The sequence below is a fragment of the Pholcus phalangioides genome, unplaced genomic scaffold (genome assembly GCF_987345545.1).
Source record: "Pholcus phalangioides strain wild (caught in Gottingen) unplaced genomic scaffold, Ppha-v1.0 ptg000024l_1, whole genome shotgun sequence".
Lineage (NCBI taxonomy): Eukaryota > Metazoa > Arthropoda > Arachnida > Araneae > Pholcidae > Pholcus > Pholcus phalangioides.
The window spans coordinates 26393026-26416161 of record NW_028301616.1 but is presented as its reverse complement, the minus strand read 5'-3'; the positions used below and the strand labels follow the sequence as shown (position 1 = coordinate 26416161).

The 23136-nt window shown below is 40.0% G+C and overlaps 3 protein-coding genes across 3 annotated transcripts; 1 reads left to right on the top strand and 2 right to left on the bottom strand.

Annotated features, from left to right (window-relative positions):
- The first annotated feature begins 1429 nt into the window (after nt 1–1429).
- LOC149069104 (cytochrome b-c1 complex subunit 7-like) lies at nt 1430–2029 on the top strand. Its single transcript, XM_089251153.1, has one exon. It carries the CDS (start codon nt 1562–1564, stop codon nt 1904–1906), a length of 345 nt encoding a protein of 114 aa, XP_089107279.1. The 5' UTR covers nt 1430–1561; the 3' UTR covers nt 1907–2029.
- Nucleotides 2030–10206: 8177 nt separating this feature from the next.
- On the bottom strand, nt 10207–22063 carry LOC149069102 (uncharacterized). Its single transcript, XM_089251152.1, has 5 exons — nt 21997–22063; nt 16105–16216; nt 14925–15125; nt 13167–13295; nt 10207–11065 (listed from the first exon to the last, which is right to left on the bottom strand). Exons 1-5 carry the CDS (start codon nt 22020–22022, stop codon nt 10955–10957), a joined length of 579 nt encoding a protein of 192 aa, XP_089107278.1. The 5' UTR covers nt 22023–22063; the 3' UTR covers nt 10207–10954.
- LOC149069103 (DNA repair protein RAD50.L-like) lies at nt 17660–22010 on the bottom strand. The gene has a single exon (XM_089251151.1). It carries the CDS (start codon nt 21729–21731, stop codon nt 17790–17792), a length of 3942 nt encoding a protein of 1313 aa, XP_089107277.1. The 5' UTR covers nt 21732–22010; the 3' UTR covers nt 17660–17789.
- Nucleotides 22064–23136: the final 1073 nt, after the last annotated feature.

Sequence of the window (23136 nt, the reverse complement as noted above, 5' to 3'; positions counted from 1 at the left end):
CGTCCTGTCCTAAATTTTTCCACCCCCCCCCCCCCCTCTCAGCTATAGCAGACTATAGCCGGTGTTGCTGAGCACTAGCTGTAAACACACCTGTTCGTGGCAGTGAAAGTTTCAGTTCAGAAATGATTCTTTAATTAATTTTTGAATCGCGAGCACCGTTTTATGTTTCCATCATAGCAATAATTATTACTGCTTAACAGCAATTTGAGTATTCTTCTGTATGAATCGTAAATTTTCCCTTAATTAACGTAAATAAATGAGGGGAAATATTGAATGCTACGATAATTAAACAAATGAAAAATAAATAAAAATTTCTATTTTGAGTTATTTATATATTTATCAAATATTTCTATAATGGTGACTATATATTCCCGTATTGCCAGGAGCAGTCCAGTTTTTTTTTCTTGCCTTCCAAACCTTTCTGCAAAGAGGTCCCGTTTTTTTAAAACTAGGCCAACTCGAATTTTTAATCGTTATTGTAATCAATAATGAATGGCGCTTCATTACCGCTGTGGTGGTCGAGTGGTCATAGTGACGGACTTGCATTACGAGGATCCGTGTTCAAAACCCACAGGCGCCGCAGTGGTGGTCGGCTAAAGTTGGTTTTCTGAGGTTCGCAATTTCGAGGCTCTAATGCGAGCCGATCTCCCAGTTAAAAAGTCTCGCCATAGACAGCAACAGGCCCACAACGGTACAAATATTCGATCATCCAAATTCCCCGCAAAAGGGCAATTGAATTTTTTTTTTCTTAAATTCATTCTCGCATCACAACCAGCTGTTAAAAAAATCTTCATATGGATAGCGGAGAAGTGATATCTCAGCCTCGGATTCAATCATTACACTGCACTCACAATTTGAAATACAGATGGCAGCGCTGAAAGATGAGACACAACACCAAATATGCACACAGACTGTTAGGTACACCCGCTTGGTTCCAGACTCTGTAATGAAGCTGTGCTGTAAGAGATCAGAGCAATAGGATAAATCCGGTGGCGTTCATTCAATCAGTAGTGCAGGGGTTCTCGAACTGTGCGCCCCGGTGCTCCTCTAACCTTTGTCAGAGGTGCCACGGAGCGGTCACCCAGAAGTAAGATTTTCGAAGAGATTCTTTGCTAAACAACTTGGAGAGCCGGCGAATAAACATTGAATGGGGGGAAGGGACGCCTCGGGTGGAAAAAGTTTGATAACTTCCTGTTGTAGTGGTTTATATCCCGCCATCGGCAATTTTTCTGTGATTTCAGAAATATTTAGCAACTTTACTTACTTTTGGCATCATTTTTTGGCGATAATTGGCAATATGTCGTATTTACCAGCATTCGGAAATCCAATCTGCCGTATTTCTTTCGAAAAATATAGTCAGCAAAAATAGCACGAGAGTTTTTAACATCGGTTAACAGGAAACAACTTTGGAAGCTGAAAGCCCTGTATAATAAAGTCGAATCAGATCATAGTTCATCTACAGCTCCTTTCTCCAGTGACCTTTAACTGTGCCGAGCTCTCGTCTGAGATATTTACATTCAGAGAGGTCTATACGTAAAAGTTAAGGATCGTCTGGAAAAAAATGCCGATCAAGAAGCTGCTTCAGACGCCGGTGATGAGGAAATTTTTCTTCAAGCACAGCTGGCACAAGGAGCACGGCCTTCTGCTGGACGACTGCCTGTACGAGTCTCCCGCGGTCATCGAGGCGTTACGTCGCCTCCCGCAGAAAGTGAAGGACGAACGCACCTTCAGGATCATCAGGGCGCACCAGCTCGGCATCCAGCACTCCGTCCTTCCCAAGCAGCAGTGGACCAAGTTCGAGGACGACGTGCGTTACCTGCAGCCCTACGTGCAGGAGGTCGAGCGAGAGATGAAGGAGAAAGCTCACTGGAACGTCAACCCTCTACAAGCCGTCAAAGAGTTCTGATAACCTGGACAATATCGTGGTGGCGATCAATTGCTGCAGCAGCATGTGTTATTATTTAGTTGTTTGATATCCGTAGGTGTAATTGATGGAAATAAAAAATTATTGTAATTTATCGAGAAAGAATCTGACGCTCATCGCATATGAATGTTTTGTATCTAATGATCAAATGCACGAATGATAAATTTGCCAATATATGATACAGCACTGTTTGGTGACTATTTTTTCCCCATCGCCAGATCCGATTTGGCGCCATCTGCTTTGGTGACTGTTTTGTTCACGGTCGTCCTTATACACGCTTTCTAGGTCATTGTTTTAGCACAGCGGTTCTCAACCGCTGCTTCGCGGAGCCCTTGGGAACTCTCCGGGGGCTCCGCGGCCGCTCAAAGAAAATTAAAAAAAACTAAAATTTATATTAAGTATTTTGAAATAGTAAAAATAAATCAGTAGCTTTGATAAATAATTAAAAAACTGGCCTACAGGGCTCTGCCACAGAATTTTTTTACTTGAAAGGGCTCCGCAAGTCAAAAAGGTTGAGAACTGCTGTTTTAGCACATATTTTTTTCTCCCCCTCCCAAAAAAAAAAAGCCCAACACAAATTTATAAATCCACTTGTGTCCCATATTACGGGACATTCCTGTAATTTTGTTTGTTCACATTCGTCTTGTTTTTCCAGATTATTTAAATATTTGATGTCTATCAAAGTTGAGTGTGAAACAAAAGTATATCATTTCAGATGTCTGTCAAGTTCAGCGTTTTTGATCACAATTGCGATTTATTTTACCGTATAAGATCCCAGTTTACCATATTTTTCCTCAATGAAATGTGGTAATCTGAACATTTGAATGTTTGTTCACAAACATTTCTTTTTACTGGGATATCTTCAGGAGTAGGAACACTGCAGCATATATATGCTATATGCTTGTGTTGCTCAGCAACACCAATATCATTCAAATATAGCTCATTCCCCTTCCTCAGTTCAGGAGATTTACCAAAAACGGGACGTTTTTGTTGAATGTGTGATGTATGGTCTTCATACATATCCAGTGAACATTATGTTCATTACTCGAGCAATACCAAACATTTTTTACTTCTGGCATCCCTGTTCAGGAGGAATGGTGGCAAGTGGATCCAGTTCGATGTGTTGGAGAAGCAACTTATTATATAGGATTTGGAAGGCTGGGGGAACATGATGTCTGTTCATATGCATGCATATTTACATTAGATCAGCAGTTCTCAACCTTTTTTGACTCGCAGAGCCCTTTTTAGACATATAATTTCTATGGCAGAGCCCCGTAGACCTATTTTTTACTTATTCAGCAAAATTACTGATTTATTTTAATTTTAAAGTAATTATAATTATTTTCTTCAAATTACTGTTTTTTATTTTATTTTCCTCAAGCGGCCGCAGAGCCCCTGTGGAGCGCCCAAGGGCTCCGCGGTGCACCGGTTAAGAACCGCTGCATTAGATCATTCGGTTCCATCATTGATGCTGGGGATTTCTCCCATGGTCTCCTCCCTATCTTTGCCCATGGCAGGTGCATCGGACCATCACATATTTCATGGGACAGACAATTTTCCCTGTATATTCAGCTCTTGGTAGGGAGTGATGGTCCCCCACAGGATCTGCGCTTGGGGATCCTGCATCACAATTAATGCAGTAGCGTTCAAGTTTTTCCTGCCATTTTATAAAAAATGTGACACTACAATCACACCTCTTCACTCATTGTCAGTCTGGCAGCTTCTACAGTCAAGGAAAAAAATTCACGTATGGGGACTATTTGCTGCCAAATAAGGAAGGCACGGTCGTGTCTCCAGTGGTGTGGGTGGTACCATGCTTGCCTGGTATGCAAGATGGCCTGGGTTTGAGTCCCGGCAAAGACTAGATGACTTTTCTTGCTGAGTTCACCTTGACAGAATACAGTCGCCCCCCCGTATTCACGGGGGTTACCGCCAATATGGGAAATCTGCGAATAACCGAAACCATGGTATTCTTCTTGCATATCTCGTTTATTTAATATTATGGGAAAGAGTATGGCGATTGTTGGCGATGTTTTCTGAAAGAACATTGTGATTTCTGTTTGTCGTGTCTTCTTCATATCATCAAGTATGTTGTAATATGATGACAAGGACCTCTACCAATTTTTCTAAATGTGAAGAGCGTACCATATGGGGATCTATGCCATGAAAACAATCCATTGCTGATTTGAACGTGCGAAGCCTTTCCACTATGTTTTACTCATGGTGAACCTGTCTTCTACTTCTTTATATTGATCTTCATCTGGTACCGCTTCAGTTTCAGGAGCAGTCAACCTGCATTAATTCCTCCTCGGTCAACACCTCTGAATTGCTATTAATTTAGCTGTTCGACTTCCTCTATATCAATATCATTGAACCCTTCTCCACCCACCTGTTTCGCTAACGTGACAATGTCTTTTATAGTCTCTTCAGTTGGCTCTGTAGAAGTGGTTGTGCACATTGTGGTAAAAGGTTAATCCAATCCAAGAGGGCTGTTTCTCTCTTGGGGGCTGCCACGGCTCTGGTGATGACAGTAATGTCATTAGCGAGCCATTCTAAATATGCACAACTCAAATTTTGTAAACAAAACACATGAATGACGATTTCTGAGTGTTGAAAAAAAAACCACGAATACGGGGGACTGACTGTATCCAGAATATGTGTTTCCTTGACATCTTGGGCCGAGAAAAGAGCTGTCTGTTTATCCCCATGTATGCATTATCGTTTTTGCTCTATTACATAACAATGAATAGTTTCTTTTCAGCATCATTTATTCATCAAGATATACGAGAAAACAAATGTTATATTGTCAAAACAATACAAGAATTCTCAATCAATAAACATAACACACACATCTCTATTCGTTTATATATATATATACAGCTCTAAGTGCAAGGATATAGTTTTTTAAGTGATAAATCGTTACCAGTGCTCACTTTATATTATCACATGATGTTCAGAATGAACGTAACGGAGTCTTGATTGCCCAAATATAATCCATAATCGAGAGTCAATTTCACAAGTTTCAATAACGAGCAATTTATTACAGTCACCCAATCGTTGGATCACAATTTTTTGCAAAAATGCAGAATTCTATATCGAGACTGAAAAATAATTTTGTACTTGGAGATAAGTTTGTAAGAATATATTCGGCATAACATGATTGTTAAAGCATCATCAAAAGACATTTGCCAGTGTATGACACAACTCCCCATTGAAAACAATCAAATAAATGGAAACCTGCGGCCAGTTAATTTCATTTTCGTGAGTGAGAGACCTGGTCATACATGGAAAATAAATGAGGAAAAATGAAGCCGTGGATCACTCGCACTGGACTGCGGCCCAGCGGTTGAGAAGCACCAGTCTACATCATATGTACTCAAATGTAGCACACGGCCCCAAACCTAATTTTGTAAAAATTAACAGGCAGCACATATGCAAATAATTGAGTGACCTGGCACAGTTCCATATCATTTGAGCAGCTAGCGGTGCAGTTTCAATGCGTGGGTCACATTATAATTAGATTTGGTGCTGTTTTTCGAAAGAAAACTTTCTTTCAAACCAAGCACAACTTGGGTTCCAGCACAAGAAAGCATAGAAATTCATAAGCAGGTACTTTCAGCTGATCGGGGACCCAAGAATATCACTTTGCATGGGGGAGGGGGGCATGGTGCTAAGATGGCCCTGCTCGTAGCACAGTTCTACATCACTCAAGAGGCCCATGCCACAATTCTACATGCCTTAAGTGGTCTGCAGCACATTCCCAAATCATTTAAGTGGCTCACAACACATGTACAGATGACTTATGAAAGTAGTGATTACACATCACTTAAGTGACCAGTGGCATCTTAAGAGCATCCTAGACAAAGTGATTTTTCTGAAGCCCCCATTTGGTGAGGCATGCCTACTTTCGAAATTTTTTAACCAGATCTTATTTTCACAAGGTGCCTGGGTGGGCTCATGGGTTAAGATGGTACTGCCTGTGGCACAATTCTACATCACTCAAGCGGCCCACACCCCCCATTTCCACATGACTTAAGAGGCATGCTGCACATTCTCAGATCATGTAAGTGACCCGTGGCATATTCACAGATCACTTCCGTGGCCCACTCTCTCAAAGGTTGAGCACCCTTGGCATACATTATGTGCACTATGCATATGTTGTCTTTGAGCGATTCAAGGAACTTTTGATTGATGTATGTGGAATGCCTTCAGAGAGAGACGCAGCATACATCAAACAAACTGGAGGAAAAGATTGCAGGTATATATACATATTTTTGCTCGGTACATCAAAGATACCCAAGGGATAGGCATATACCCATACAATTATATTAACAAATACTGTATTTGGAGTATTTCAAACTAACATCACATATTGCATGCCGATTCAAAAAAAGTTTCAATTCACATATAATTCTAAAAATAAATCGGCTTTGCCTCTCTTCACAGTTGCGTCTTATTACAATTTTCTGTAGAAACTTGATTATCCTTCCATAAAATATCTTGAATAATATGATGAAACCATTATCGCTTCTGGCTACATTTTAGGATTCAAACATGCAAGGCAATAATTAATTCTTATGTACAATGTGCACAGTTTGTGCTCTGCAAGTGCATATCAGGAAGCACATGGAATAGCGAAATATTAAACACTGCACGCTACACGTGAAATCTATCAAAAGACTTCTGTCATTATTTAAGTACAGCGAAACCTGTCTATAAGATGGACACTGTATGAGACTGAAACCTGTCTTGACCTGAAACCCAAAATACAGGGTGTCCTGTAAGTGCTGATGTGGCCTTTATCTCATCAACCGTTTGTCGTGAAGTTATAGTTTCAATTAAAAGAAATGTTCCAAAGGCGTTCAAATGCAACCCTGTACCAGTTTAAAGAGTGAGAATACAGCGTGTAACAAAATAAAAAAATATATAAATTTTTATACAGTCCCATTGTCCTCTAATGTTGCCCTGTATCTCCAGAGGCCAACGGAAAAAATTGTATGTTTCTAAGCGCAATATTTGCTAAGTTATTTTAATTCAAAAATCGGAGAAAAGATAGGAAAGGACAGCATAAATGAGGGTGTCTATTAACTTTCATGGTCTTTTTCCCAACTTTTATCTGATTTTTAAAATTGAATATCTCAGCGAATATTGCAGTTAAAAACATGGGATTTCTTTTTTTGTTGGGCATGGCAACAACTTTCTAATTGGAAGTTAGAGGGCGGGGGGGGGGGGGACCGTATAAAAGTTCAGATTTTTTATTTTGTTACACACTGTATTTTCACTCTCAGCACATAGTAATTTTTGAACGCCTTTTGAGTATTTTTACATTGGACTCATACGACAGGTGGTTGATAAGATAAAGGCTGCATTAGAACTTACAGGAACTTACACTGTATAGTCTGTCCAATGGTTAGTGCTCTTATTTGCACCTTTATTAAACGGAAATCTGTCTAAAACAGAATATTATTTCAGTCTATTGACGATCCGTTTCATAAAGGTTTCACTGTAATTGTAGATGAATAAATAATTGTTAACAGATCAAGAATTCATAAATATTATCCGTGACATATTTAAATTCTCTACAAATATACCATGATGACTACAAATATACCTACACTTGCGCCTATTAATCAATATGTCATCCCGTTATGCTGAATAAGACTGTTCGTATGAATTCAATATACAATCTCACCTGGGATAAAAGAAGTGTTTGAGAAGTGTTTACATCAACCAAAGAGATTTTCTGGATATTAGTAATGAGATCAACTTCTGAAAGAAAAGTTATTTGTCTCCACTGCGAATCAAACCAGATTCCTCTTGCATATCGGTTAAGTGTGGCCCCTATACACCGGAGACACACAATTCTTATCGATTACAAGCACATAGTTACGTGATGTGCTGAGTGGGGCCTTCCTTTATCTTTAGCAAATAAGCAACAGATGGCGACAATAGAAAAAGATGTTATTTTTCCAGCTTACGACACATGCCAAAAAGAGGTTTTCCTTTCTTTGATATGTCGTAGGCTGGAAAAATATCACATTCGGGTAGAGGCGTACGCAGGATTGAGCTTTAGCGGGAAAAGCGCAATAATTTTCTTCCCGAGAATTCTGTTATAAATTGACAGAAAATGGTTTAAGATAGTGCATAAATGTATTTTCTTTTTTAATGTTTTAAGAATTTTACAAAGACATTCGAAAACATTTGAAATTTTTGATCATCTTGGAAAGGAGCACCTTCCCACGTATGCCTCTGCATCTGGAGTGTATTTGCTTTAGTTAAAAAGAGGCTGCAATGCCTCCATCCAGCGCATCATGCTACTATTCGTGTTTACTCAATAAGTAAAGTTGCCTTGTTGGTGGGAGAGGAGTGGGGCAATCAAGGATTCATAAATTATCACAGAATATTCTGGAATGTTGAAAGATATCTTCTTACCAATGTACAATTTAGAATTAATGAGAGTAAAAATCCGAGAATTGATAAAGATTCTAGAATCAAATTAGCTGACTCAAGACACCTTGTTTAGGCTATTACGAAAAAATTTACTTTTGATTTCTCAGCCACCTCGTTGGGCATTTTGCCTGTTGTGGCATTGTATTTGTATTTATATACAGGGTGATTCAAAACTCAACGTACAAACTTTTAGGGCAGGTAGAAAACACAAAAACAAAACAATCACATAGGAATGTATGACCGGAAACCCCAACCTGATCAGCTGGAGGATAAACAAAGATGCAGAAATTACAAGCCAATAATAAGTGGGAAAACTATTTAGCGATACTTTACATGAGGACAGCATGTGTACATGTTAAGTTTCACAACAACTGCTCAAAGTTCTTACTATTCACCGTTATGCACACTTCACAATGGCGATGCATTGATTGTTGAATCCTTTCAAAAATACCTGGCATTTTGCAGACATTTGCAGCTGCGACGGAGATTCTTATGATATGGATGGTAAGAACTTTGAGCACTTGTGAAACTTAACGCGTACACGTACTGTCCTCGTGTAAAGTATTGCTCAATAAAGTTTTTCTACCCATTATTGGCTCGTCATTTCTGCATGTTCGTTTATCCTCCAGCTGATCAGGTTGGGGTTTCCAGTCATACATTCCTATGTGATTCTGTTTTGTTTTTGTGTTTTCTACCTCCCATAAATGTTTGTACGTTGAATTTTGAATCACCCTGTATATGTATATTTTTTACTTCTATTACTGTGTGATCTCACCTGTTGCTCACCGCTACGAGCAGCTCTGATAGATAGCTCACTTGTCCGGTATGCAAGAGGATAGGATTTTATTCCCAGTGGAGACAAATTTTCTTTCTGAAGTTGATCTCGGCACTAATATCCAGAAAACCTCTTTCTTTGATATGACGTAGTCTGGAGAAAAATAACATCTTTCTTCTTGTTAATCTTGGTTTTTGGCAACAAATTTTGTTCATCTGTATCTGAAGTATCGGTGAAAAATCGGAAAAACTGATTTCCTTGTTTACATGATAGACATAAGAGGGAGGACGGAAATGAGTGCAGTATATTTCTCTTTTATAATTTTTTTGAGAAAAGAAATCACAGTCACGTGGGAAGAATAAATATTTACACAGCTTGACAAAGAAAAACAATAAAAGGGAAAAAAAAACAACTCCCACTTATAGGATTACAATGAAGTTTCATGATAATGAGAAAAGAGGTAAAGAAAAAATAGGGAGAGCTTGAATAAATTTCTTCCATTTGTGTTGGGTTAAGGAATCTCGTCCCTGATCGTTACAGGGTTGAATGAAAAGAAGTTATTGAAACATAGTTCTTACAACCATTGTTAGTACCACCACAGGAACATATTGAGCTGTTTGACCATCCTGGCGGGTTAATGAATTTAACATTTCGTATGAGTGACAAAAACTTTCATGAGTTTGCAAACATCTGATACAAAGTTGAGGACGAAGCCTGTATATTATGTGATTGTCTGGCTTGCCTGCAATACTTTGTTGCAATTAGTAAATAACTCACAAACTAGAGGTAATGAACAAAAGTATGGTAGTTGTGAGTAGCATTGGACACATATTTGAGAAAGTGGGGGCCCGGTTAATAATTTTATACAGCTATCCAGACTTTGAACATAACAATTATATCGAAATACATGTTCTGTAATTTTTTTCATATAATTCCATAAATATAATGCTACTTTAAGGAAAAAAATACCATTGTATAATTTGCATATAAAGCAGATATCATTCGCCAATAATGCTTTCTCAAAAAATTATAGGTGTTGTTGGTAATTTTTTTTTGTGGGGGGGGGGGGGGGGGGAGGCAATTTTTTCATGACTCGCATCTACAGGCCATAAATTAATCTCTTTAAAAACTAACTTTTTCTAAGTATTTTGTGTCCAACCTGGGGGGGGGGGGGAAGAGAAAAAGTTTTTCCCCATCCTTATGAAATTCTGATTTTTTTTGCACCATGCAATCTGCTGATTATACACAGGAAAATACTTATATAAAACGATTCCGATTTCTTTCCCTCTGAAGTCACGAAAACAAGGATTCTTACAAATTATACATTTTTTGCCCCCCAAAATCTTAAAACTTGAATTCTGAATGTGCAACCCTTGGAGGGTTTGTGAAGTATGCTACACGGTCAAATACCAAAAATTTCGGAAAATGATGCATAAAAATTTGATTAGCTTTTTCTTTTAAAACTGAACTTCATTTTGCAATGAATACTAATAAAATGCATATCAATATGATACACTACTCTACAATAATAATTTAGAGGACATCTAGCTGATTCTCATCAAGTAATGCCTATTTACGATCAGATTATATTGTACTAATTTCTCTTGGGGCTCCGGGACATGCCTTTAATCAACATTTGGGGGAAAAAAAAAGAGCAAACATTTTTGCCCGGTAAAAAAAATGACTAGAAACTATCCAGTGTTTCAAACAATGTGCCACACACACACACATCTGAGAGATAATTCCAAAAATCTTGGGAAAAAAAGGAGGAACACAATGGAATGTCTTATTCACGTGATGCACGCTCAATCGTAGTTCGCGGTGAGGGACGTAGAATTGATCCATTGGCTCCGGCATGTTCTGTATGCTTGAAGGAAACTGATGGCATACAGAAGGGCATTGAAAATTCCTAGTGCCTGGAAGAACAAAAATGCATAACATCAAGTAACTGAATCAAATAAATGTACTCAACACACATCAATAGATATGTAAAATTCTTAAAATATTCGCTGTAAAAAACAGGGGGAAAGTTTTAATTAAAAAAAAATAACTAGGAATTACCTGATAAAGGATGTTAACACATAATTTATCTAGACCATGGGTTCTCAACCAGGGATCCCCCCTCCCGGAAAATCAAATGATTTCAAGGAAGGGGGGGGGGGTCCTTGAGCTTGGATGAAAGACCAATGTTCTCATTAATTTGTATAATTGTATACTAAGTATTCTGTCGAAAATGGGACAGTGCCATAAAGGACTCGTGGAAAACAAAGGGTCAAGTATATACCCTTAATCTAGAAAAGTTTTCCAAATGCAGTTGATTTCGATGTAATCGATTGCTACACACAGATTCAATGTCAACATATGTCAACATATTCAATGTCTACTTGAAAGTGGGTCCCTCTCGAAAAAAAAAAAAGTTCGGTTCCCCCTCCCCCCCATCATTCACAGGTACCCCTGGGAAGCAAGCAAACAAATAATTAATTTCTAAAAGCATGTTCAATCGAAAGATTCCCTTACAAAAAAAAGTTCAATTTACTGGTATCAAAAGGTTTAGTTATGTTCATTGCTAACTACTCTACTGGTAGACAAAAGCTGCAAAGAAACCCATCAACACTGAGGAATTAAAAAATTAACCACAACTGTGGTTACACCATTAACCACTTCGCGTACAAGGTTTTGATTTGACACAGAATTTGGATTATCTGTATTTAACAAATCAGCGATGAATATGGAAACCTTGTTCTAACCTAGCCGCACCTTAGAAAGAGGAAGGGGAAAGAAAAAAATATAAAAGAAAAAGTATAACAGATAAGGTAGATAAGAGAATTTTTTTTAGAGTCCTGTTTTCACCCTCACTCCACATGATCTCTTTCACTCTCACATTTATATAGCAGAAAGCTACATTATAAAGAAAGGAGGGAAAGAAAGAGCAACTTTATGGGTTACTATAAAGCTTTACGATGGTGAAGAGAGAGGAAAAAAACACAAAATGCAGATAATGGTTTGTAAGAATTTCAGATTTTTTTAGTGTAAGATTTTTAAAAAAAAATAGTGATTTAACAATAGGAAATGGCACTGCGGGCGTAAAAGACTTGTATTGCCGTGAGAGGGAAAATAGAGTTTGCATATGGTTGCGTTCGTCTGTGATTTTATTCGTAAATGTTGTGTCTTCATTTTAATGTTGTGTTCCCATTTAATGTTGTGCTCATGTTAATAAATGTGATAGTTATGTGTAAATTGATGCCTCATAAATTTTTGTCATGCTACAAGGCAAATGTGAGGATTCTACACAGCAAAATAAGGCAGAAATCAGGGCTGAACAAATCTCCAAAAATTTACATGACATGACCATTGGGCACATATATGCTAAGACCTGGGGGGGGGGGACTAAGACTATTTCAGCCCCACCTCCCCCAATAAATTTTGTGAGAGGGCTGAGCCCCTCCAATAATTAATGAATATACAATGCAACACACCTTCCTCCCCCTTCTGTGTACGGCTCAAGTCCAGTGACATATGGGACAATTGGCCACTTTCAGCCCCCCCCCCCCAGGGGCGTAGCCAGAAATTTCGTTCGGGGGGGGGGGACCAAAGTGACAGAACAATAGATTTGGCCATCTTTTTCCCTTTTTTCAGTCATTTTCTCACATTTCGGGGAGGAGGGGGGACCAGACCCCCAAGTCCCCCCCCCCTGGCTACGCCCTTGCCCCCCCCCCCCCCCCCCCTCAATGTTTTCTACATGCTTGTGCCTCTGGTTGGGTAAATAACTTAGAATAATGTATGCCTGAATCAGTATTTCATAGTCAGTTCGGGCATGTCATGGAAAAAAAATTCATACCCGAAGGAAACTTTTACATACTTTAGGTATCCAGTCCATGTAGGAATTGTATCAAAATTAAACCCACCTGTGAGCGACGAATGTACAGCAATACTCTTTATTAGCTATATTTTGAAGGAATAATATAAGCTCTATTAGTAGAAAATCCTTAGATTAACAAGGATAAAAATGAAACTCACTGAAGAAGCAATTTTATTGTTGAATCCGGCGATTTGAAGTTCGGGGGGATGGGGATATGTTATTGATGTCAACAACAGAATGCTTGAGCACATGGAAAAGCTTGAACAGCAAACCCAAAATGCCACCACCTGAAAAAGAAAGAGATGTATCATGCAACATATGAACAATTCAACTTTATCATCAATTCATCGGCATGAAAAACTTCATGTGTGTGCAATTAAGAAACCCTTACAGTGTATATTCGCGCATAAGTCAACCCCGAAAATTAGACACATTTTAGAGAAAAATTATATTTTTATACGATATGAAAATTATACAATAAAAAATAATCAAAACTTTCGGAATTGTTTTTTTCCCCTCCCATTATTTGGCCAAAACTTTAATATACACTAGAACTAAATATACGCTAATCTGAACTAATTGGAGCAAGACCTGTTCAGATTAGCAAAAAATTTGGATTACCAGGATTTGTCTTTTAAACATGGCTTTTTTGAAACGCTAACAATAGTGAGTATCCCTACAAGTGAGTTACAGACCACATTAATCCATTTAACTATGACCAAAATAATTGTGGGGGAAATTAGTGATTTTTTTACCTTCTGATGTTACATCTTTGCCAATGCAACAAGGGGTGATAAAAAACATCAAACAGGTGTACAAAAAAAATTTGCTTTGATTATATCATTGAAGATGAGAACGAGTCTCTTTCCATTCTTCAAAAAATGGAGAAAAAGAAAACGTTAAAAAATATCATTTACTGGTCTTTTGGAGAATGGGGAAATGTGATGGAAATTTTGCTAAAGAAAATCTGGGAAAAGTTATGGTCAAGACTTGCTTTCGACCATAATCAAGAAACAACAAAGAAATCCAATGAGATCATCCAGCTTTTAGAATGGTGGTTCCCAACTACTTTGAGGTGCAAAAAAAAAAAAAAAAATTGGGCTGATTTCTCCATTAAAAAGTCTCACCACAGAGAGCAACAGGCCTACAATGATACAATTATTCAATCGTTAAACAATTATGCTTCGCTCATAGTTATTAAAAAACTGATGGCAGATGGGGGCAGTACTACGTATAACAAGCATTACACAGAAACAAGTTTCATGTCAGGTTCACAACATGTACACTCACATTCCAACAGGTACCTAATTTGTTAGAAGTGCTATAGAGGAATGAGGTGCATGTGTGTGGTTTAACAGTAGCCTTTAGGGCGGGATCACACTAAAAAAAAGTCTTGTAAAAGCTCTTTGATAAAACTTGAAAAATACAACCAATAAGCCAACCTATTGGTTACCAATAGGCTTATATATTGGTTGCATTCCTATGGCGGAGCCATGTAGGCCTTAATTTATTATCTACTTTACTAATTCATTTCATTTTCCTTAAGCAGCTGGGGAGGCCCCGGGAAGTGCACGAGCAGCCCCAAGGGCTCCACAGAGCACCGGTTGAGAGCCGCAGCCATAGAGGAATATGGACAGGGTGCATGTGTGGTTTAATAGTAGTAGTAGTAATTGAAGTAGAGAAATGCAAAATTAAGATGTTATGGTTATCATGAGCATTTGTAGCAACAAATTCCACTTTTATTTTTCTAACACTTCTCCATCGTTATTATTTTATCAATCAAGATCAAGTGGCTGTCAAACCACTTATTTGGGAACTTTTGTATTCTGAATTCCATCTAATTATTTGGAAGTCAAAAGTAATGCAACTGAGTACACACACTCATTAGCATAACATAAAAAAACATGAAAACTTACAACGATTGTTCGTCCCATGAGAAAATATGATGCCCGTGAAAGAATAAAGCAAAGCAGTAAGATCATCGTGATCATGAAGCATGCGTACGATGATACATAGAAATAAGTATCGTATTTGGTGCCCACAAATCCACCTGCGCTGGATGAATAAGCTGCTCTGCAAGCATCGTTCATCAGCACTACACTTGTGTAACAAATAACCTGAAAGAAATTTTAGAATGAGAACTAGTAAAAAGCATTAATATGATTTCTAGGTTGTTTCCAGGGCACCTACTAAACAATATATTTCAAATATTAGACAGTAAAGTGAAAGTTCTACATAACGATACCCTGTACATGATATTACTTTCTGGTTTTGATGCACTGTTCATAGTGTTAATATATTCTATCCATAACGATGAATCCTTTGGATGATGATTTTTGCTCTGCTAAGATGCATGGGAAATCAATAGGCTTTCTGGATATTATGCCGAGGCCAACAGGAAAAAAGTGGCGTTTCTCTCCACCGTCAATCGAACCCAGAACCTCTTGCATACCGGGCAATCACACTTATCTATATACCATAGAGAGAAAATCCTTTTTTTCTTTAAAACACGCACAGTAGCGTGATTTTTGCTGAGTAGAGACATTGCCGCCTCTTTTTAACTTCAGCCAATGGCCTTCAGGTGGGGGCAGTAGAGATGGATGATGATTTTTGGTCAACTAAAATACATGAAATCAATAGAGGCTGCAATGTCTCTACTCAGCAAAAATCATGCTACTGTGCGTGTTTTAAGGAAAAAAGGACAGACTCTCTATGATATAATAGTAAGTACACTTTCTCGGTGTGCAAGAGGCCCTAGGTTCGATTCCCAGTGGAGAGAAACACCACTTTTTTCCTGTTCACCTCGGGATAATATCCAGAAAGCCTATTGATTTCATGATGACTCCTATGTATTGGCACGTTTCTTAGGTCCCTTGAATATTATTATATAGGCGTTTCATTGTAAATAACCTTCAAGCTAACAATTATAATCTCGAAAACAAGCAATATAATGAGTGGTTACTGTATCAAATGGCAGTTAAATTGTGCTCAAGTTTAAGACAACACTAGAAAACACATGTATAGATTATAATTCTAAGAAAAAAGATATTCATAACCAGTTTTAATTTAGTGATAGAGAAGACTAAGTGAACTTACAATCTGTGATAAATTGAGGATCCCTTGAGAGGAAAATAGATAAGCATTATTGTATTTGAAAAGAGTCACAGGCATTTCGGTCTGGTGTTTTTTCAGCTCTGCAGCTGTCATCCTACAAAATAATAATAAGAACGTTAATATTTTTATTATATGTTCAAATAGTTCCCACAATTTTTTTGTTATGAAGAAGGAATGGATGTGGATAATACCTGTTCACGGTACATGTCCTTTGAAGTTGCTAAGGGGCCGTTCAAGTATTATGTCATCATCGATAGGGGGAGGGGGTTTCAGATTTGCTGACAAGGGGGGGGGGGGTTGGATAATGCTTACGTCATCAACCACCCTTTATGAAAATATGAGTTGGATTCAGAGGGGCAGAGCTTATGACGAAGTTTTGCTGACAGGGGGGGGGGGTCAAAAATGGCTAAAACTTTGCTTATGTAATACTTGAACAGCCCCTAACTTGCGCAACTGTGCACTTCACAAGCTTTTTTTCGTAGCACTGCTTTTTTTTCTTTTTAGAAATTGAGAAACGTTCCTTTCAAACATTACATTCTTTCAAAATATCCTTTTATTTCCTCAATCTAGAGGCAAATTTATGGTCTCGCCACCTCTGTGGGCTACACAAATTTTGCAGCCTTTCTCCCAATCTAGTCCAATTTTCTTGATAATTCATTCCTAGAATTTTCCGCCCAGTGCTATAACCCACTTGTACTCCTCTTCTGTAAATATGTCGTCTTCAAATCCCTGCTTTGGTCACCCACTCCACCTTGCACATCTCCGCCTATGTCTCTAGGTCGCTCTTTTGAACATTCATTCTTGCACACGCTCCGGGTAATTCTTTTGGTTGCTCACTGACCTACTCTCTAGGCCACTCTATTGGTCAGCCCCATGTGCACACACACTCCAGGTCACTCTTTTGGTTCTTCACATCCTATAGGTCACATTCTTGCTCACTCACGTGCTTCCACTCTCTTTTGATTACTCACATACTTGTAAACTATCATGGCATGGGTGGAGGGGCATCAATGATGGAGCAGACTGATTTAACCTTTTAGCTGCCACGGGCATATACAACTTATAGTCTATGCATTAACTGTCACAGGCGTATTTATACATCTTTACAGGATGCAAGTGAAAAAAGGTGGCACTGGGAAGTGGATCGGGTAAGATTTCATCGGCAGTTAATATATATACATATGCATGAATTGGCATCATCATCATGCATGTTCCCCCCTCCTACCTCTGCCTATGTATCTAGGTCACTTGTTCGGTCACTCAGTGACACAGTTCCCTGTTCTCTAGACAAAGATGTTTTTATGGTTTTACTACTTGTGGGCTATATAAATATTGCCGCTCTTCTTCCATTTCACTAATTTCCTTGACCATTTATTCCTCAAATTTGCTGTTTCCCCCAAACTTCCCAGCATGGGCTATGGCGCTCTCTCTCTCTCGCAGAGACCCCCCTTTAAATGTGTCACTGCCTACAATGCCACCCGATCAATAAAGTGGATTTTCACACAATAAAAACTAAATTTATTGACAGAAACTGCGCTTCCAAATAAAAAAAATTTACTTTTCGGAAACTTTCATGGTTACAAAAAAAAACGAAACGTAACATATACATTTTTTAAATGAAGTGTTATGTTGAAAGAACAGATTCATATTAACTAAACACAACAAATTCACATTTCTGAAATCAGACATTTCTGAAGACGCGAGCAACCCTGGTTATCTTTCGACACTTTATAGAAATAATCTACAGTTTCGGAACGTCCCAAAAGTTCTATAAAGTCCTCGTCATGAGTAATAATTATCAGCTGGAAGTTCCTTTGTTCCGCTCTTGCCTGGACAATTTCTATCAACGCTCGAGCGAGACTGCAGATGTTGTCTCTATCCAGATTAGTCGTCGGCTCATCTAACGCCAATATGCCACAGTTCAAACAGAAAACTTCAGCCAGCGCAAGACGTATGATCAGACACGCCAGGACTTTCTGTCCCGCGCTGCACCTACCCCTCATGTCAACAGCAGTATCGCCTTTGATCAAGACCACTCTGTAATTGTACACCCTCCTCTTTTGGATACCGGATTCAGTCTCATCCTCGTTCGAACGGATCTCGATGTAATCTATGTCATTCCCGGCATACGTTTTTATCCACAGCTCTCTGATAAGCTTGTTGATCTCGCCCATCTTCATCTGGTGATACTTGATGATAGCGCGGTCCAGAGCTATGTAATACTTGTTGAGATCCTCACAGGCTAGCTCAGTCGTCCGAAGCTGTATCACCATATCCCTGTGCTTCTTCTCAGCGTCCTTATACATCCTGTCTTGGAGTTGCTTTTTCAGTTCGGAAACTTGGTTCTTCAATTCCGATTGGCGTCCCTCGAGCTCATTACGCTCTTTTGTCAAGTGTTTCTCCTGCTCCTGCAGGCGCTTTTTCTCGCTGAGGAACGATCTTATCTCAAAATTATTCCACTGGGACTCCAACCTGCTGCACTCAGCCTTCTTGGTTCTGATCTCTTCCATCAGATTGAACAGCTGCATGTTGTCTCTATATTCCCGCATTTTGAGTTCTTGGTTGGCGATGGCTTTCTCGAGCTCTTTCTCCTCTTTCTGCAGCTTCTCTTTCTCCCTCGATTTTCTCTCCATGGACGAGGACACATCGGCTATGTTCTTCTCTTGGATGGTCAATTGCTCTGCCCGTTTCTCGTAGACATACCTATCAATCTCAACTGCCATGTTTCTGACCAACTCAATTTCTTTTTCTTCGATTTTGATAATGTTCCTTATCTTCTCGAGCTCCTGCTCCTTCTTTTTCAAAACTTCCCGCTTCTGTGAATGCAGATCTCTCACGGCTTCTTCAAGGGACAGCAGCTCCCCCCTGACGGTCTTTAGGAACTCGTTCAGCTCAGTGTTTTCCGAGTTCAGCGAGGCGATCTGTTCTTCCAAGGATGTCTTTTTCTGCAGTCTACCAGCGATCTGGACTTTCTCGGACATTAGGTCGTTTATCTGTCCCCTCAAGTGCTGCACTTGTTCATTGAAGTTGCTGATCCGCTGCTGGTTCTGTTCTATCGTGTCCCGGATTGTTTCTATCTTCTTCTGGTAGCTACTTATCTCCTCGCTGACGCTCTCAACGGTCCGGTTAATGTCGCTACTGCCCAGCTGGCACGACAATGTTGACAGCCTTCTCTCGATGCGTTCCCGGTCATGCTGGTACTGATCCAACTTCGCCAAGTCAGGCAGCATGTCCAAGCCGGCTTTCAAATCGCACTGCTTGCTCTCCAATGTGTCTTCGAGTTCGGAAATTTCGGCAACAGTTTTCTCGATAGTCGATGAAACATCACTTATTTTTTTCTGCAATGCTGGTATTTCGACTTCTGAAATGGTAACGAGATCCTGCTTAAAAGGTTTGATTTCCAGCATCTTGTCCAACCGCTTCCGATGTTCAGTGATCAGTTTTTCTTTCTTGCTTACTTGTCCAGGGACGAGCTGGAGTTTCTTTTGAAGATCTTGCTTGAGGGATTCCGCTTCATTCGGATTTTTAAACTCTCGGGTACATAGCGGGCAGCTTCTACGGGCATTCAGTTTTTCAATGTACTTGTTGAACAAATACAAACTGCCAGAGAGGGCGCCATGATCGTCCTGCAATTCCTTGATTGTCTTTTCCAGGGTGCTGTAACTCTCGTCAAAATTTTCGCTACCGCAGACGTCAAAGATCTTACTCTTATAAGCCGATAGTTGCTCTTCTTTCTTCTTCACCTCGTTCCGGTGGAAATCCTTGGTCGTTTTCAAGGACGAGACCAGCGATTTCTTGTCATTGATGCTTCTAGTTAAATTTTGGATCTCGTTACTGATGGTATTAGTGTATGATGTTACACAATCTTGGACGTTCCTTTCTGGCATTTTACCAACCAAGTGGACTACGGTATCTTTGTGCTTCTGCGCTAATCTATTGAACGCATCCAATTTAGAGGCCTTGTCGTTTTTAACAAGGTCAATTTCGGTACGTAATTTGTTCTCCTTTTGTAATTGGTTCATTTCTTCGTTCAACTGACTCAATTTCAGCTCGACTTCCCGCTTCCGGTTTTTACACTCCAATATTCTCGTCCGCAGGGAATTGACGTCAATGCTTGCTTGTAGAGCAGAAAGCTCTTTCTCTGCTTCTTCCAAGTCCTCCTTTATATTATCTTGCCTTGCCGCCAAAGAACTAGCCTGGCTAAGTTCCGTCTCAATGTTGCTGATGGTCGTTTTGTTCTTCACTATCTTCTCAGATGAGCTCTTTTGCTCTTGAGCTTTGCGGGACTTCTGGTCCTGCTTTTCATCCAATGCAGCCTGAAGCTTATTCTCTTTAACTTCGAAACTACTCTTCGTCTGGTTGAGTTTCTGTTCAGATGCTCCGATTTTCTGCTTCCACTGCCTCATTATGGCCTGGACCTGATAATCTCTGAGGGGCTCATCGGCTTCCGGGACCTCCTCGCGAAGACCGAGCTCCTCGTTTATGTCTTTCAACCTCTTATCGCGGTCTTTGACAAGATTCTGATGATGCTTGTTCTCTGCTTTGAGTTTTCCGAGTTCTTCAACAAGCTTTGATCTGACCTTCGCTGCCTTCTCATATTCTCTCTCGACACCTGATACCTGACTTTTCACTTTCCTCTGTTGCTGCTTCTTCTGTTCAGTGATGGTGTTGAAATTCTTCATCTCGGTCGCCAATTCCTCTTTTGTACCCTCGAACAAATCGGTGATAGAACTCCTTTTCTCCTGCTCGTCTTTCTCATACTTTTCAAGCAACTTCTTATTACCTTCGAGCTCTGCCTGCAACTTTCCCATCTTGTGCTCCTGGATCTGGAACTCCTCGAGTTTATCGGTGATGGGTTTCAGCTTTTCCTGCAGGCCATCTATGGAATCTTTACACCGACAGAGACGAGTCTCAGTCGTTTGAAGTTTCGCCGTGAACTCTTCCGCTTTCCTCTTGTTTTCTTTAAGACTCTCCACCTGCTGTTTGAACAACTTGATATCATTACATTTCGAAAGCCGAACTTTCCTGATTTCCTCACAAGCCTTTATGTAACGCATAGATGCAAATATCTCATCAAACTTAGTCTTCAGCGCTTTTCCCTCACTCAGTGCCCAGTTGGCTTCCTCCTGGTGGCAGAATATAACATTATTGAGTATCGGCTTCGAGACACCAAGTGCTGTTATCATTTCCTTATCGATCTCTGCACACTTCGAACTCAGGCTGGACTTCTCCCCGCTGGCACCGATACGAGTTACGACACCTTCCATTGTCTTCATCTGGACTTTCTTCTGTTTCTGGGTGGCAACAAGGTTCCTGGTGACGATGACTTTCTGTCCGAGGACATCTTTCAGCTGGAGTTTGACTTGACCCTTCACTTCAGTCTCTCCAGCCATCTTCGGATCGTGGACAAAGGACGCTCCACGATCACTGTTCGGAGGCATGTCGCCGGTGGTCATGTACCGCAGGCATTCAATGATGGTGGTTTTGCCAGACCCGTTGGGGCCCAGGATCAATGTTAGAGGCTTGAAGAATTCTATCAGCTGCTTGTTTTGGTCATCCGGGCCGAAGCTACGGATTCCCATGACAGCCAGCTTCTCAATCACTGACATTTTTTCTTAAAATGAGAAATAATTCAGTGATTCAACAAAGAAACAGGTTGCTGGTGAGAACCATGAATTCATTAATTATAATTATAACAATAACTAAGAGATGATGAAAATACTTGATTATCTATCAACATTCAAGGACGTTATGGAAATGGTTGATAACAATAACACCTGGGAACCAAACAAAATCTAATTTTAGGTCAACACGGCTATAACTAATATCTATTTACCGCCAATATCGAGGCAATAACAACTTGTGATCACTTACCTAGTAGTGATGGGCGATCCGCTCATGAACCGTCTAGAAGAGCGGCTCTTTTCAAAGAGTGAGTGAGCCACGGTTCTTGAAAAAAGAACCGCGGCTCTTACACTTCCATCGCATACAAGAAACTACCAAGAACAAGCAGGCTTTTGAAAACGTTATGAAAAGAACCGTGACGGCAGACGGCTCATATTGCCGACTCCTATTGGCTACAAACGAACCGTGACAAGCCGAGAGCCGCAGAAATGAAAGTGAACCGTTTCCCGTTGAAACGCTTCTTGTAATTGGTCAGAAATGACCCGTGAATCGCTTCTTTTTTCGTTTGTGTTGCCTGCTCCTATTGGCTACAAATGAACCGTGAAGAGCCGTGAGCCGCAGAAATGAAAGTGAACCGTTGCCCGTTAAAACGCCTCCTGTAATTGGTTTAAAATGAGCCGTGAATCGCTTCTTTTTTCGCTTGTGTTGCCTGCTCCTATTGGCTACAAATGAACCGTGGAAATTCAAATGAGCTGTATCTTGTTAAAAGGCCTTCTGTGATTGTTAGAACTGGTTTCTTTCCATGTCCCACACCTTCCCCTCTAAGAAGTAAGAACGCGTTGGCCACTCTTTCTCCCCCTCCCCTTTTGCTTGTTACATATATTTTTATCTTTTTACGTTTTTCTTTTTTTGCTCTTTCACCTCGGACTGGGTGCACCTGTTGGAGAGGGGACGGAATTATTTTCCTTATTATTATTGTTATTTTAATTGTTAACCAGTGCAGTCTTATGAGGCGATCCCCGGAGGATCTCAGATGTAGAGGCCTCGTGAGAATGAGATAATAAAATTTGCAAAAGTTTTGCGGAATTTTTAGCCCGATAGACCCGGGCCGCAACTAGGGGGGGGGGGGGGAGTAGGTGGGTCTGGTGCCCGGACGCTGGACTAGTAAGGGAGTCGGATGCACCCTTTTAACTGCTCCTTCTACATTACACGGGGGCGCAGAAATGCGAGCTTGACCCGGCTCAAAAAGTTCTAATTGCGTCCCTGGATTGGGGGGGGGGGGGTGGGTCCCAGGATTGCTGTCAATACGGCCCTGCTGTTCACCTCGGATTTGTTACCCTTCTTGGGCTGATGGAAATCATTTTACCCAATTTTTCTTCCTTTTGATCG

What these genes read in the sequence shown, in the direction of transcription:
- LOC149069102 (XM_089251152.1), bottom strand. Translation starts at nt 22,022, where the DNA reads ATGAGCGGATCGCCCATCACTACTAG. An exon ending in TCCTCAATTTATCACAGATT is followed by an intron (nt 15,126 to 16,104) that starts GTAAGTTCACTT and finishes AATTTCTTTCAG; the next exon opens with GTTATTTGTTACACAAGTGT. An exon ending in ACAATAAAATTGCTTCTTCA is followed by an intron (nt 11,066 to 13,166) that starts GTGAGTTTCATT and finishes TTGTTCTTCCAG; the next exon opens with GCACTAGGAATTTTCAATGC.
- LOC149069103 (XM_089251151.1), bottom strand. Translation starts at nt 21,731, where the DNA reads ATGTCAGTGATTGAGAAGCTGGCTGTCATGGGAATCCGTAGCTTCGGC.
- LOC149069104 (XM_089251153.1), top strand. Translation starts at nt 1,562, where the DNA reads ATGCCGATCAAGAAGCTGCTTCAGACGCCGGTGATGAGGAAATTTTTC.